General features: G+C 41.6%; 1 protein-coding gene across 4 annotated transcripts in view; it reads right to left on the reverse strand.

Moving 5' to 3' along the window:
- Nucleotides 1-17,172, reverse strand: part of Ano4 (anoctamin 4) — a 394,739-nt gene that overhangs the window by 366,640 nt on the left and 10,927 nt on the right. For all 4 annotated transcript variants that reach the window (XM_015998459.3, XM_015998460.3, XM_076554596.1 and 1 more), the window contains exon 2: nucleotides 9,565-9,645. In XM_015998459.3, the coding sequence (XP_015853945.3) occupies nucleotides 9,565-9,645 (81 nt within the window). The remainder of the gene's footprint in view (nucleotides 1-9,564; nucleotides 9,646-17,172) is intronic.

Below are 17,172 nucleotides of genomic sequence, written 5' to 3' on the forward strand. Positions count from 1 at the left end.
TCAGAATGGAAACCAGGGTATGTATTACATTGGGGACGAGGTTTTGCTTTTGTTTCTACAGGAGAAGATAAGCTGTGGGTACCATCAAAATTGATAAAGGTTCGACTTGAACAAGAGAGACCTCTTAATTGAGGAGGTGATAGTTCATCAACCAGCATGAACATCCAATTTAAACTAACTTGTATCAATAACACATGCCTTTTCATTTAATCAGATAATAACTTGTCAAAAGGAAACATCCCCAAAATTAGTCTTGGGGAAAGGTTTTTGTTTTTGTCTTTTAGGAGGATGAAGGTTAAGGAATCTGAAGAACACTGGACAAATGAGACAACTGAAGAAAAGTGACAAATCATCTACCCCAAGAAACAGAGTGAAACGGTGTATGGGTATATATTATCTAAAAAATTTTATGTCTTCCTAAATGTTTGTTTCTGCTTTTCTCTAAAGATTTAACACTATTGGTCTTCTAACAGTCCCAGTTCAATTAAAATTTAAAGCTGACTTTGGAGTTGGAGAATGGCTCTCTCCTTCTTTAAAATCAAGCATGTTGTTAAAAGGTAAATGCAAACTCCCTGTATCATGCCAGAATAAGAGCCATCTTCTGCTATGGTACAGGACAAAAGCAAAATTAATTAAGGGACTATTCTATTACTAATCTCAACTCTTTGATTCTATTCTGATTCTTTAAACTTTTCTCAAAGTATAAATTTTATATCAAAATTTACAAGATTAATATATATATATACATTTTAAACTTTGTTAAGATATGAATGGTCACGTAGAGTACTAACTAATTCTAGAAAAAAGGCTAGCTGCATATATATGTTTTTGTGTTCGAGTCTCTTATCAGTTTTCTGCAGGAAATCATGGCCAGGCCTAACATCAACTGAAGTCTCCAGAAAGAAGATGGGGCCCCACAACAACAACAATTCCACGTGGACAATAATAATATCATTAAGCTGACAAACATCATCCATAGATCAGCTTGTACTATAAGATGCTCAGAGCAATTTTGAGATGACTAGCTGAGATGATCCAGTCTCAAAGACTACTTGAATAAGGACTTGAGATAAACCCTGAACTTTGGCATTATACACAGACTGGATAATGAAGGATATAGTTACCTCTCTTAGAATTTGACAATTAACCTAAAATTTTTCTTTCAGGATAAAGAAAACTTCGCCCATACCCAGCAGGAAGCAATTTTAAGAATACGACGCCCACATTCCCAAAGAGGTGGTGTGGGGCGGGTGGTTTTTTGGTCTTTTTAATGGGTTTTGGGTCTGGGATAATTTTCAGTATTTAGGGGGGTTGGTTACAAGTTATTGTCAAGGGTTAGGAAAAAGGCTAAGCAAAGGAGATTAGATTTAAGGTTCTTGTTTAAAAAAAAAAAAAGAAAGAAAGAAAGAAAGAAAGAAAGAAAGAAAGAAAGAAAGAAAGAAAGAAAGAAAGAAAGAAAGAAAGAAAGAGAAAAGAAAGAAAGAGAAAAAGAAAGAAGGAGAAAAAGAAAGAAAGAAAAGAAAAAGACAATTACTAGTTTTAAATACTTTACATTGGATTGAATTGTTTTATATTGTATACAAATTTGAAATTGATATTGTTAGAAAATGCTATATGTATATTTCTAATTGTATTTATACCATTCATTTAACAATGTAATGCAAATTTTTGATCCTTGAATGTTATTATTATCAACTATTAGGATATAAAGAAATGAAAGCTAGTAGTTAGACATTATCATAGAACTTGTAGTCATATTAGATATGTTTTAAAAATTGAGCAGAGATGTTTTAGACAGGTCATCTTCAAACCCTTCAGAGATCTACAGAATATGGCATTTAAAATGTTTTAATAACTTAGAAAATTTTTCTTTTTTGAGACATGTCGGCTCCTGGCAGTACCAATCTACTTTAGAGAAAAATGGGCATTGAAGAAACTGCATATGGAGTCAACTTTCATTCTGGCAAAAGTTAGCCACTGGACAACAAAGTATCCTCGAATCAACAGGACAAAATGGACAGACAGATCACGAAACAAGGGACTACTGATTCTTGCCAAAACAAGTGTGGTTATGGCTTTATCAAAAGGCATCTTCTGAGGCCAGGACAATATGGCCCCATCCCTGAAGTGGCCTTCGCATCCGGAAAAGGTACAGTGCCCTTTTCTTCGAAGGCAGCTTAACAGGCAGAGGGCCGATGGATTCTGTTGTACAATGGAACAGCAGCTGAAAGCTCATGCCTCTCAAAAGTAGACTGGCATTTAATAGAGGGATGTGGAGAAGAAGGGGATGCTGAGATGAAGCCATATATACACAGCCAAGAAGAATGGACAGCTGAATTAAAAAACTGTCAACAATTTCCAGAATTTAAAATCCTGAATCATGACAGGACACTAGTGGAATTCAGGTGTTTCTGGTACGTGGACTGCTCTCACCCAATGTGAGGTTGAACTGTTGACCTTGTGTACATCCTACTTCACAAATGAGTCTGTCAGATACACTAAGCCTATAGGCTGAAGATGATGCCCCAACACTGCGGAGAAACCTCAGGTGACTGCCCAGGCAGCTGGCTGTTTCTGTCAACTCACAAAATTTTTTGGAAGTTGCTTGCATGCACTTCCTGTTTTTATTTTTGTTAGCTAATTATTCCCTTCTTGGGTCTCTGAGGGAGTTGAAGATTAGTTAGTTATGGTTGAAGATTAGTTAGTTATAGTTGAAAATTAATTAGGATAGAAAGTGCATTAGATATATCTTGGATTTACCAAAATAGGATAGATAATGGAATTATTTTCTCTGATTTGTCAAATACCTGTTTAGGTATTTATTACTTGTATATATTGTATATAGTTATTGTACTTTTGTATATAGTTTTTCTTTTGTTAGTTATAACCTTTTGCTTTCTTTTTCTTTTTATTAAAATAGAAAAGGGGAAATGTGGTGGTAATCTAATTGTACTGAATTATTATTTTGATTGTATGTTAATAAATAAAGTTGTCCGGGGGTCAGAGCTATTAGAGCCATAGCAAGAGTGTGGCGGTGGTGGCACACACCTTTAATCCCATAAGATCTCTGTGTTCAGGGATATAGCCAGCATTAGAGACATATGCCTTTAAGACCTAGGGGGCTGTACATTCAGACAGTGACGAGGCAGTCATGTGTTTGGGTTTACAACCAATGAGAAGGCAGAACAACATACTATAAAAAAACGAACCGACAGGAAGTAGGTCTCTTTTCGTGAAGCTGGGACAGCAGGAAGAAGGGTGAGATTTTAGCTCTGAGCTCTGACTTCTCGGCTTTCTCTTTTACATTGTTTCTGTGTTTCTTATTTAATAAGACGGTTGGTTACATCTACACAAACTCCTAGTGTTCTGAACTGTGGTAGAACCAGAGTGCCTGAATGCTGTTCCCAGAACTGAGCCCAGTCAGGTTTCTCAGACTAAACTGCTGATTCAATACTCTTGAATCTCCCCTAACTCCTACGATAGTACAGGCTATGGAAATAAGGTTCCAGGGTACTACATTTAAATTGATATTTTATTATAATCCTTCTTATTTTTAAAAATTGAAAATATAATGCCTTTTTTATGTCAAAGAATCCTTGCCTTGTTACTTCATTCAGAAACCTGCTTGAGTCTCTTTCTTTTCTTTTTCTTTCTTTTTTTTTTTTTTTGGTTTTTCGAGACAGGGTTTCTCTGTGTAGCTTTGCGCCTTTCCTGGGACTCACTTGGTAGCCCAGGCTGGCCTCGAACTCACAGAGATCCGCCTGGCTCTGCCTCCCGAGTGCTGGGATTAAAGGCGTGCGCCGCCGCCGCCGCCGCCACCACCACCCAGTGAGTCTCTTTCTTTAAACAATTTTTTTAAATTTTGTTTGACATAATATAATTACATCACTTTTCTGTTCCCTTTCTTCCCTCTAAACTACTGGTTCTCAACCTTCCTAACACTGTGACCCTTTAATACACTTCCTCATGCTGTGGTGACCCCCAACCACAAAATTATATTCGTTGCTACTTCATAACTGTCATTTTGCTACTGTTATGAATCATAATGCAAACATCTGTGTTTTCTGATGGTCTTAGGTGAACCCTGTGAAAGGGTCATTAGACCCCCAAAGGAGTCATGACCCACAGGTTGAGAACCACTGCTCTAAACCAGCCATGTACTCCCTCACCTTGCTCTCTTTCAAATTCACAGCCTCTTTTCCTTTAACTGTTGTTGTGTGTGTGTGTGTGTGCATTCCTAAATATATAAATACAACCTGCTCTGTCCATGTTACTCACATGTATGCTGTGAGACTGTGTCTCTTAAGAATGTCAGAAGCTACATCCATAAAGTCTCAGCAGTATGGCTTCCTAAGCATGACCTGAGCAGGACGACACCAATATGCATACTAGTGTGTAAGGGGAGAAGGCTCACAAGGCCTCAGTCCTAGACAAAGAGGCGCAGTCAACTAAGGAGCACACTGAGAGCAGGAGAAAGGGCCTTCTCCAAGGACGTGCACACCAAGGACGTGCACACCAACTGGTTATTCGGGACCAAATGGTCAGTCCTGAAAACATACACATACAAGTCTCTTTCTTTTTTTCTTCCACCTTCCCAAGTCCTAGAGTCATTACCAAGAACAGAGCACACTGTGAAAATGTGTTCAAGGCTCTACAAGTGTCCCTTAATTTAAGAATGGGAAAACTTATAAACAATGGGCCATTGTTGAGCCTTTAACAAAGAGACTTGTATAATAAGCAAGCAGGACATTTTGCTAAGTGAAACAAGCCAGGCACAGATAGGAAAATACTACACGACCTCACTTATCTATGCAGTCTTTGAGGAAGGAAAAGTCAAATGATGTCGACTACTCAGAAACCGGGAGTAAAGTGTAGTTCAGGGGAATAGGAGGAAGGAATGCGGAGATGTGGGTCAAAGAATGCCACATTTTAGTCATTAAAGTTAAATCAATCTACCACATAAGTACTAGAGTTAATGACATTGTATTATACACTGCAAATTTGCTAGAAGAGCAGATGTTAGAAGCACACACCATATACCAAATTAGAGGAAACCAGGAATCAATAGCTATGTTAACTTTCCTAATAATCATCCATTATACACATATTATATATTACACATCTACATATATATATCAAATATCACATTGTAAACTCTAAATATCTACCTAAAACACATGTCAAATTTACCATAACTGTATTCAACATAACTATATGTATATTTTCTTCCTTCAAAAGTAATTTTTGAAGATTCTAAAAAGCTCTGGACTCTCTAAAATTTCAGGTTTTACCAGGTCTTATCCAAAATCACAGCTAATTTTTAACATCTTTCATGTTGAAAAGACCCTGTTCACAGGGCTGGAGCCTTTCCTAACATTTGCTCCAGAAAACGGAGTTCACTAGCAAGTACTTCAATGCATTTCATTGATACAAATGAGCTGTAAGAAGAATCACATAATTATGATCAAATGTAAATGGGGCACTCTAAATTTAAAAGTAGCAATGAGGTCAAAGTATTCTGGGGGAAGAGCCAACCGGAAGAACAGCTGGCATCAAAGAGGCAAGCAGCACAGATGTCACACCAGCGGCAGGGACGTCACACCAGCGGCAGGGACGTCGTCACACCAGTGGCAGGGACGTCACACCAGCGGCAGGGACATCGTCACACCAGTGGCAGGGACGTCACACCAGCGGCAGGGACGTCATCACACCAGCGGCAGGGACGTCATCACACCAGCGGCAGGCCCATGCTGCCCCCTGCAACACCATTCCTGCCCGCAGGAAAGGTGGCAACAGGTATGCCAGTTCCCCTTAAGTTCAACATCCCACTCTGCGAGTTCGAGGCCAGCCTGGGCTACCAAGTGAGTTCCAGGAAAGGCGCAAAGCTATGCAGAGAAACCCTGTCTCGAAAAAACCAAAAAAAAAAAAAAAAGTTCAACATCCCAAAATAAGAATAAACAAGACAAAACCAAAGCCCACCATCAACACTGTCACTTGCCAGACTCAAAACTGAGAAGGCTTGAAACCCTAGAAAGCACACTCAGCGCTGTCAGCTGTCTCGGGGAGGACACCGGTGGTCCTCGCCTCTAGGCTTCTTGCACGTTCAACACGTGGGTAAGAACCACCATGAAATAAGGAGTCAGTCAAGAGCCAAGGCATATTGGGAGGGTTTGGAAGAGTGGTTTTTTTTTTTTCTGGGCCTCGGATCTTCTGACACCTCTGCTTCAGCAGCTCATGCAGGGATTAAGCCACACAAGTCCTGGATCTTAAACAGAATCTTCACCCATGAGGCTACTGTGCAAGGTGACTATTCCCTGAGTCGGTGGCTCTAGCACTGTGTGTGTAGAGTTCTCAGCCATTTTCTGTGTTTGCCATGAATGTTACCAAAGTGCCTGGACTTTGGACAGATTGTAGGACGTGGATGCTGCCCGTTGCCTCTGCAGAATCCTATGCTCTTTCTTTCTTCAATAGTCTTGACTTTGTTGGGGAATCTGTCCCATCCCCGAAGAGCCCTACGACTCAGACCAGATGATTTCATCCCCACACACCTGTCCGGAGCTTCAAGCGGCCTTGATGGGAATAAGGTGAGTTGATTGGCTCAGGGATGATCACGGGACCCGGTAAACCTGATGATACAAGCCGGGTCTGCTGAGGCCCCTCTAGTGGAGGCCTGAGGAGGAGGAGGAGGAGCCACTGTGTCCTTCTCCACCCTGTGGCTGCCACCATGAGGATAAACCATCGAGAGGGCAGAGGGGAGCAGGCCTCTCACAACAGTTTAGAAGAACAAGCCTGCCTCTGGCCTTCTGTTAATGAAATAATAAGTTCCTTGTGGTCTTGGCCAATCAGGGACCTGAAACAGGAATCTTTTGGTTACATCGTCACCTTTGGAGAAGACTAAGCAGCTTCTGTCCCCACCTCCCCTTCAGAGGTTAGAAATGTGCTTGCTTCATACTCTTCCCTCTGCCCTTCTTTCTCTCCTATCCAGATTTCCCTCAGAGATGGATCCTCGGCCTCCTGCACACTGAAGGTAGCAACTCTTACTCTCATAATCTCGGGCAATCCCAAAGACTCAGCCGACCTCTCCACAGACAGTGCCTCTAGATTCATCCCCTGACCATTCTACCCACAATTCCAATGTCCTACAAGGGATTTTAAGGAGTTGCATGCACAACCCGTATCTACACTATCATGGCTGTACCCAGCACATCTAGACTGTATGTGTGGCATCCTTTTCCAAACTTACGTATCTCTGACAGTGGCTAGACTCATTGTCACTCTGACTCAAAATCACAAAACGAAAAGCACACTTGTCTACCCTCAGTCGCAGTCAGTGAGTATTCTCGAACACTATCCTATCCCTCTCCCCCGGGATGTGCTTCTTAACCCTGCACACTTGGTTTATTGCTGTCTCAAATCAAGACTAGTCACAGCCACTAACTCTCCTAGGACACCAGATTCTCCCACAGGAAACACAGAAAGCCCACTCAGAATCATCTCTCGTCCATGCTGGTCAGTCAACTTCTCATTCTCTTATGGCAGGCCCTCCCTCTATGGCCTCCCAATGACTGGCAAATATTTCTAAAAACATTTCAAGTATCTGCTTTTTTCAATCTAGCTCTGAAGGGTGGACTCCAGAAGATTTTTAATGTCATTATTCTTCATTTTAAAGTTAATCAGTTAAAAAAAAAACCAATATTCTGGGTCAAGTTCTACTATTTAACTTCAATGCTTGAGTCTGCTTTGGTGTTTGAATGAAGTGATTGCAATCCAGAGACTTCATGAGAGGTGAGAGGGCGTAGATATGTTAGGGTGTACTCACCAAATAAAGATTCAGGGGCCTCATGCCAGTGAGCAGTAACAGACTTTCAAGTACGTTAGACAGAGGTGATGAGAGTGTAGACCCTTCATGAAATACCCAGAAGGACGGTGTGGGGTCAAAGGTCTTCTTACTATAACCACTAGCCTGTTGCCTTGCAAGCAGCAATTGCACCCCAGGAAAGTCACAGCACATACCTCATTAAACTAATCAGGGAATTGGGGGGGCTATTTTGCTTTATAGGATTTTTAATTTCAATGCAATTTTTATGGCTATTTAGAACAGAAGGTGTCTATGTTTAGTTTTATGTTCAAATATACTTGGGCAACTTGATAATCAAAAGAATTTAAATCCACTTTACAGTTTCATCATTATTTTATAGAGTTCCCCACCATGGCAGTTAAAGGAGCCACAGCCTAGAGTCTCAAGGCACAGGTTTTCGAGTCTAATAGACTTGTACTGAAATCCTGAGCATATTAATAACTGGATGAATGGCAAAAAAAAAAATCAAGTCTCCTAATCTGTACAATGAAAAATTACTGGTACCTTCTCACAGAGTTCCTAGTAAGTAAAATGGTGACTGATACAAAATAAATATAAGCTGTGGCTACCACTAATTTGTGTGTGTGTGTATGAGTCACTGCCTATGATCCTGGACTCAAGAACATTTTTAAAGAGGTGGAGAGAAGCCGGGCGGTGGTGGCGCACGCCTTTAATCCCAGCACTCGGGAGGCAGAGGCAAGCCGATCTCTGTGAGTTCGAGGCCAGCCTGGGCTACAGAGTGAGTTCCAGGAAAGGTGCAAAGCTACACAGAGAAACCCTGTCTCGAAAAACCAAAAAAAAAAAAAAAAAAAAAAAAAAAAAGAGGTGGAGAGAACGGACTCAACAAACAGGAAAATAAAGAATGTTATTCTTCCCCTTTAGGGCACAATAAATACACTTAAGCTTAGGTAGGAGAGTTCAAGTGCACACACTGTACTCTGCCCACACACTGTGGGTCCCACAGGCTTTGAGGCAGGGAGGGAAAAGAACACTATGCCCAGTCTGCGGACTTCAGACTTCCAATGTCACATACAATGTGGAGACATCATTTCTTAGAAGGCAGGGACAGGGTGGCTAGTACACACGGGATTCCTCAGACCACAGAGTGCCTTCCAGGCTGGCCAAGATTGTAAACCTGACTAGGTGCCAAAGGGCAATGAGGAGGTGGAGAACATTATGTCTGTCTGGTTCTCTTCGGTTCAGATCCTAACAAGGAGAGTCTGACTCTGGATTTTATCGCCACACGAACACCTGCTTCCCACGCTCTTGAGACCAGAAGGGATACACCTTTACTCCAAGAATCAGTGGGAAAAAAATCACCCAGGTAGTATTTCCTAACATTAATTTCCTATTTGCAGTTACAGATTTCTTTCTAAAAGAATATTTGATAATGCTCCATGGGTATTGAAAAGGAACTCGGTGGTGATACTAAATGTGTAACAGTTCAGATAACGCACCAATGAGAGTGTTAAAGAGAATGTTAGAAAGTTATTAAAATAGAACAAGACTAGTTAGTTCACTGTAGACGAGGTTTTCCAACTCCTCTCAATGGCGGCAAGCATCCACAAGAGGGCGCCGCAGGGAGCGAGCCCACGCGGCTGGCTGTGAGAATCAATTCTTCCCCAGGTGCATTTTCGACGTTCCCTCCTAAGCCGCCCTCCCGCCCAGGTTAGCCCTGTTCTAGAACAGTTGCTGCGATCACTCACCGATGGTGATCTGGCTGACACAGCTGTAGTAACTGCCCGTTGCAGACGACAGGTTATAGCTCGCGCTGCTCGCATCCTTGTCTGCTAAGAAAATGAGACGAGAAGGTTAAGACAGCTTCACGGTTGCCATGACCACAACGTGAGCTTACGACTGAGAAAAACAGTAAAGCCGGCTCTGTGTCTGTGACTCTCACACTCATCCGCTGGTCCGTGGGAGCTAAGCAAACAAGGTTGTGTGCTCTCTTTTACACACCAGCAATCCCTGAGCCTGTCAAGGGATTGACAAATAGACCCAAATTGTCGAGGGCAGATACAAACTACTTCACAATGTTCATTGATTCAAAGCAAGACAAAAGGGAGAAATAAAGTTACAGGAGGTATACTGTGGTGATATATTGTGTAGCCCAATAAAGCTTACGTGAGGATCAGAGGACACAGCCAGCCGCTAAATTAGACATAGAGGTCAGGCAGTGGTGACACACTCCTTTAATCCCAGGAAGTAATGTGGCAGGACACAGAAAGGTATATAAGGTGTGAGGAAACAGGAACTCGCTCTCTTTAGACTGAGGATTTCATAGAGGTAAGAACTTGTGGCTGGCTTGCTCTGCTTCTCTGATCTTTCAGCTTTCACCCCGATATCTGGCTCCAGGTTTTCTATTAATAAGACCGTTTAGCAATTCATGTTACAGTACATATGCACATGAATTTCAATTTCAATTATTCCCAGTTATAACTCTAAAGAGGTCGTGATCACAGACAAGGAACAGGAGGACCAGGGTTTGAAGCCCAGCTTTGCTCCGTATAAGTTCTTTAGCTTGTTCAAGTTGTTTAATTCCTTTCAGTATTATTATCTCCACCTGAATTTGGCTGTTCTAAGGCTGACCTTAGCGACAGGGAGATAAGATGCAGCTCCTGAGAACTGGATCAGTCACAGGAAACATAAACGTGGCCCACAAGTCAGTATGTGTGGAATCTGTTGCATCAACCAAATCCAGACCTAAAGCATAGCCCAGGAGTCTACCCACTCTAAAGGTATCATTCCAGATTCTTTCCAAAGCTTTCACTAGCAGCCTGTCCTTAGAAGATTCTGGAAAGGAGATCGTTAGGGGGCAAAGTTAAAGGCATGGAAAATAAACACAACACAAACAGAGAGAGAGCATCTATTGGTGAAGGCTGGCCGTGAAAGAGAAAGGGGAACCAGCATGAAGGAGAAAAGAGAATTGAAGACAAGGAGTCAAGAGAAAAGCCGGATGCCTGAACTGGAAATCAGGGCCTAGGAGGATAAACTGGAATGGCAAAACCGTCCGCTCGCAATGGTAAACGTAGGAAAGCAAACGTACCAAGAAGCACGGCAATTTGTGACACACGGAAATCGTGTAGAAAAAAGTGCACACACCTATGGGCCTCAAACAGAAAACACCAATCAACAATTTACGTAGGGAACTTAAACCAGACTTTTCAGGATAACCTTAATATTGATTTAGTCCTTGAGGAACCAACTTCAGGAAAGTGAAAATATCATGTAACCAGTGGGAAAATCTGAAACTGAATGACATCAATGAAGCCTGTAGATCCTGGAGTCAATATATATATTAGACAGCTTGTTCCGATGCTTGGGCATGTTATTTCTCTAAGGATCTCTAGTCCTTTGTATTGGAGGTGGGGATAATAAAGGCACTTGACTTACTATGTGAACATTAAATCAGTTAACAACAGACTCTTTCTATAACCACATCTAGCAACATAAATCATTAGCTTGGTGTTGACAGGTTCTTTTCCTGTATTTTTAAAAGAATAAGGCGCAAAGCTACCCAGAGAAACCCTGTCTCAAAAAAATAAACAGAATATTATATAGAAAGAAAATGATTGGCAGAAATCTTCATAAAGTAGCATGAATTTATCTCATAACATTGAATTTAAAAAACAATAAACAACACATGTGTTTCTGTTACTGAAAACTTGGGGACAGGGGCTGGGCTGGTACCGCCATCAGTGAAGCCTTTCAAGTGTGAGGAGCTGGGTTTGATCCCCCAGAACTCACCATAAAGAACAAACAAAGCCTAGCATGGTGGTGTTCTGTGTAATGCCAGTGAGAGACGAGAGGGGTGGAGACAGACAGGTCCTGGGACTCACCAGCCAGCCAGCCTTGCCTGCAGGGCAAGTTCCCAAAAAATGAACAGCCCATGAAGTGTTCTCTGGCATCCACATGCAAGTACATGCACCCACAAAACACACACACACACAAACACACAGTCAAAAACACTTTTTTTTTAAACAGAAACTAAATTACATTGCTCCTGGATTCATATGTGGATAGTAAACCTGCATGTAAAAATAATAAAAGTAATTACCACGCAAGTGAGTGTAGTGGTTGGGAAAAGAGAGTTTAAATCATGAGAGGGTGTAGGGCATGGCTAGGTCTTGCCAATTATGATTTATTGCTTAACCTGGGCAGTGGTCCTGTGGCATTCATCTTACAACTATTTGTTTAATTATAAACATGTCTTTCCCACTTGTGCAAAGTTAGAGTTCATAACTTAAAAAGAAATCCAGAGGGTGTGATATTGTGGTAGGACAAATCTGGAATGTCATATATATAACAAAAGAGAAGGCAGAACAGCTAGCCCAGTGATTCTCAACCTTCCTACTGCTGTGGCCCTTTAATACAGCTCCTCATGTTGTGGTGACCCCCAACCATAACATTATTTTGTTGCTACTTCATAACTGTAATTTTGCTGTTATGAATCATAATGTAAATATCTGTGTTTTCTGATGGTCTTAGGTGACCCCTGTGAAAGGGTCATTCAACTCCCCCAAAGGGGTCACAACCCACACTAGAAAAATAATTAAAGTCAGACTGAGAGATTAGAAAAATTAACGGTGGAGATGGTCCATACATCAAACAGTCAATATTCTAGTTGAAGTTCTTTGTGAAAAGTTTTAAGAGAAAAAAGAAGGAAAAAAATAAACTGTTGGCTATTTTTTGTTTGTTTTTTGTTTTTATTTTTCAAGACAGGGTTTCTCTGTGTAGCTTTGTGCCTTTCCTGGAACTCGCTTTGGAGCCCAGGCTGGCCTCGAACTCTCAGAGATCCGCCTGCCTCTGCCTCCCGAGTACTGGGATTAAAGGCGTGCGCCACCACCACCCGGCTTGGCTATTTTTATATAGAAAAAAAGAAAAATAACTGATAACAGAGACAAAGAGAGAAGGACAGATTATGCAAGCAAGCTGTGTTCCGTGACATCATCCCTGATCCGCACCGAGAAGGCCTCCCTGGTCCATACTGTGCCTTTGAAAGTCATTTATCTGTTGTTCTAAGCAAGGGGGCTCTGGGTAACAGAATCTGTCTTTAGGGGACCACTCGGCTGAAAGTGTGAACAAATTAACACACTTGTGTCTCAAATTATTCTCACTCTATTGATAAACAACATGATCTAACAACACCAACAAATCGGACCTGATGCACCTCACCTTTCATCTGCTCCACAGAGAGAAAGACCTAGACTTGCCAAGTCCTGCCACTGAAATCTGTTAAGTATGTAGGAACACGGAACAAAAATTATTAATAGAGAATAATAATTAGTCTGATCTGAGAGGTTTAAAAAACTTAAAGCACTAAGTAATAAAAATATGCAAGAAGCCAGGTGCTCAAAAGCCTAAGTATTACTCAAGAAAGAGTTAGCACAGTCAATTTAGAGTTACTTAAAATATATGATGAGAATGTCTAATGTTAAGAAATTGTAAGTAAAGGCACAAGAGCAATCATAAAAAATAGAAAACCACAAACTTCCAGAGCCCTTCATTGGGTTCAGGAGTAGAACTCGGGTAGAGAATGAGAGACAGGATTTAATGGAAAGTTCAAATTAGCAAAAGGAAATAACTAAGAAAACTGCAAAGAAGAAAGGACAGTAAAAAGTAAGATGCTAGAACATTGCCCAAGCGTATTAGTGACAGCAGTACATGTAAACAAACGCCTTGATGCTGCTATTTAAAAAACTGTGAGATTGATTTACAAAAACAAATTACTGTTGATGAAAGACATCTAAAACATGACTCAGGAAACACTGAAGTAACAGATCCAGAATGATCTGAAATGCTAATGGAAATGATAACATATCAAGCAAATATTATCCCCAAATAAACCCAAGGCATGTGTTACCTTTAGATGAAAAGGCAACAAAAGAAGCAGCCATAGTCACAGACATTTCAGGGTTCGATTCTCCAGGAAGATATGAAAAGCTCAAAGCTGCGCACTCAAAGTAGCTACAAAATGTATGAATAAATTGAAATTAGTATACTGATTTTTGACACTACAAAGAAAGATTGGCACATTCAACACCAGATGGAGAGAGTTTCACATAGATTTAGTAAGTGATTGGCTGGACAAGTAAAAATTTAGTGCAAACACACACACACAAGAAAAAGGAAGGAAGATGATCATTAGGACTGGGAAGAGGACAATAGAGGGTAATGGGGGAGGAGGGAGAGATGATCAAAATGTATTATGTATATGTATGAAACTCATTATTATGTGTGATTAACATATGCTAATAAAACATTTTTTAAGCTAATAGAGGTCTAGGGAGTTGGTTCAGTGGGTAAAGCAACTGCCAGGCAAACATGATCTTAACAGTCAGTTTGAATCACTGAGTCCTAAAAAAAAGTCAGGAGGCATGTGCTTGTGACCCCAGCATTTGGGGGCAGACTTGCAAAGACAAGTGGCTCCCTGAACCTCACCGGCCACCAGCTTAGCCAAATCAATGAGCTTCAGGTCCTGTGAGAGACCCTGTCTCAAAAACAAGGGTTGACAACAGTCGCAAAAAGACACCCCACATTGACCTCTGGCTCTCACAAACACACACAAAAAGTTGCATAACATAAATAATCTCAGTGTAAGCCTCACTCCAGAGAACATACATTCTTAATTCCTTTTATCACACTTTTTTGTGTGTATGTGTATGGTGTGCATACATGCCACAGCACATGTGTGATGGTCTGATGATATCTTGTGGGAGCCCATTCCTGAGATAGAACTCAAGCCAGCAGGCTTGGTGCCAGGCTCCTTTGCCCACTGAGACATCTTGCCAGGCCCTTTACATCTTTAACTAGTAAGCCTATATTGTACTATTACAAAACTTGATGATACATGAGATCATAGAGTAAATGCCAACAATTACAAAACAAATCGATCTCATCAAAGGGTTTTTCTTTCTAACTTTAATCTGTGATATCATATGTATTTTTTTGGGGGGGGCAATGGAGCAGAGGAAGAGTGGTAACTATTACGTGTGTGTGTGTGTGTGTGTGTGTGTGTGTGTGTGTGCATGTGCCCATGTGCTCTTGCACAAGTGCCCACCCCAGAACTACAGATCAAGATCTCCATTTCAACGAGATACCCATGCGACTTGCTCATTAAAACAAAAGGCATTTCTCCATGGCATAACTTTAATGCTTGTAGGTGATATTTTCAAAAGCTTGGAAACCAACCAAAGATATTTTTAAGAGTCTGTGTGATCTAGCCTGTGCTGGGAGCTGGGAGAAGCACAATGTGTCAGGAAGGGCAAAACCCAAGGAAATATAAAACTGCAGAGCACAGATAGCCTGAGGCCGTAGAGAGAGATGACAGCCGCAACGCTCCTCAAGCAGTTGTACCTCAGAAAGATCTGCTCTGAGGAGGAAAGACCTTTTAAAAAAAGAAGCCTTATTAGTTGAAGGGTTAACACCCTTACAATAAGATGCCCACTCCCTGGTTCACAGTCCAGTGAAAATCATCACAAGATAAACACATCACACAAGTGCCATAAAGAGAATTCACCTTGCAAAGTACATCCGTGTAAGAGGAAGTTGCTGAGGACAATTGCCCGCAGGCGCAGAAGAACAGGCGCTGTGGTGGGGCCCTCCCACCACCAGGCAAATCGCAAGTTAGATGAGCATCACCTCTGGGATGAATTCTGAGGGATTTAGCTCAAACTGCCAAGAAAAAAACAAAACAAAACAGGATGCTGTGCTGCAATGTCCCGTTGGCTGTGTAGAAACATTTCTAACATCCTCTTTTTTTCCACCTAGTCTCCCAGAGACTTTCTTCTTTGTGTTGTGACTAATAGTCACCTGTTTTAAAATGCACTGGCGCCTCCTATGAACAGCTGGCACAGAGCAGCTCCAGATGCAAACAGATGTGTGGGGAGTTCTCGCTAAGCTACTGACAAATCCATCCAAGTGTAGAGTAAGCCTGCCTCCGTAGCTTCTTCTGTAAAACCAGGTCTCTCTAATGCTGGGATAAAGACAAACAGCACGCCATGTGCTCTGCCCTGCTCTGCTCCGGGCATCTCCTGGCATTACAGTGGCTGTGCATCAGCTCCTTGTGTTCTATGCCCACTTCCAGAAGCCAGGCCAGGCTGCACGAGGACTTGAGCATGTACATCCTCACCATCCTCTTCCCGATCTGAGGAAGAACCACATTCTCTCAGGCAGCCATGTCCGTGGTGCCTGGCTCTGTCCCATGTACACAAGGCACAACGAATGTTTGCCAGATGCCTCCAGAAAGCTTTCAAACACTTGAACCACCGTTCACGCATTTTTAAACACCGTGCCTGATACTCATTAGCTCAGCTTCTCTTGACTCCACTCTAGCAGCGGGCACCTAACAGAAGTCCTTTCGTGAACCTTAACTAGGGAACTCTCTCCTTTCCTCCTCAAACCTACTTAATTCTGTGCTGAAAAATCACACATTTCATGTTCATTTTCCTCAGAGAATAAAGACCTGAGCCTTAGTATTATATTATGATTCATTAAATAGGCAAGTTTTATTTGTACTTCCAGAAACAACAGTGCTGAGCACACAGTAAGCCTTCACAAAGGGTAGACTGAATTATTTTTTTCTAGAACCTTCCTTGGGAGCCACAGATGAAGGATTTGTCTACGTTTACATTCTCATAGAAAAGTCCACATCACTGTTTGTTACGAGTGGGATGTCTGTGTCCGCAAGACTTTTATTAGCATAGGTTGAAGCTGTGACCCCTGATGTATTTGGTGTAGGCTCTTTAGGAGGTAACTGGCTTTAGAAGGTAGGGCCTCATGGTGAGATTAGTGCACATAAAGAAAACAAATATATTGTTCTCCCCTGAGCACACGTCAAGGAGGGTCCAAGTCAACCACAATGAGGAGGCACTTTCCACCGTGAAGACCTGTCTAGAAATAAATGTCTGCTGTTGAAACCCCTCCATCTATGGTGTTTTGTTATATCTAGCCTGGAATATTCTCAGACACTTTTATAAAAGATGCATATAGAATGTTTTACAGGAAAGAAGTGAAATGACTCTTCATCGAATCAAAACAAAGTTTCAGCTTACTTTTACCCCAGGAAGGAACTTACATCATGTGAAGGGCTGAAAGTCAAAGAATAGTCCCTATACGCTTTCCAGAGAGTCCTTAGTCAAAGGACCCGAATCAGTGCTGACCATGACTGTCTGTGTTGCATAATAAACCAGCATGCCAGGAGGTGATGGGGAAACAGAAGTCCTCAGCTAGCTCCTTGGAGTCATTTGTAGTGAAGCATGAGTCCTAGCCGGCTAGCATGTGTCTCATTGCACAGTAGCAAGAATGCTTTTTCT

The sequence above is a fragment of the Peromyscus maniculatus genome, chromosome 18 (genome assembly GCF_049852395.1).
Source record: "Peromyscus maniculatus bairdii isolate BWxNUB_F1_BW_parent chromosome 18, HU_Pman_BW_mat_3.1, whole genome shotgun sequence".
Lineage (NCBI taxonomy): Eukaryota > Metazoa > Chordata > Mammalia > Rodentia > Cricetidae > Peromyscus > Peromyscus maniculatus.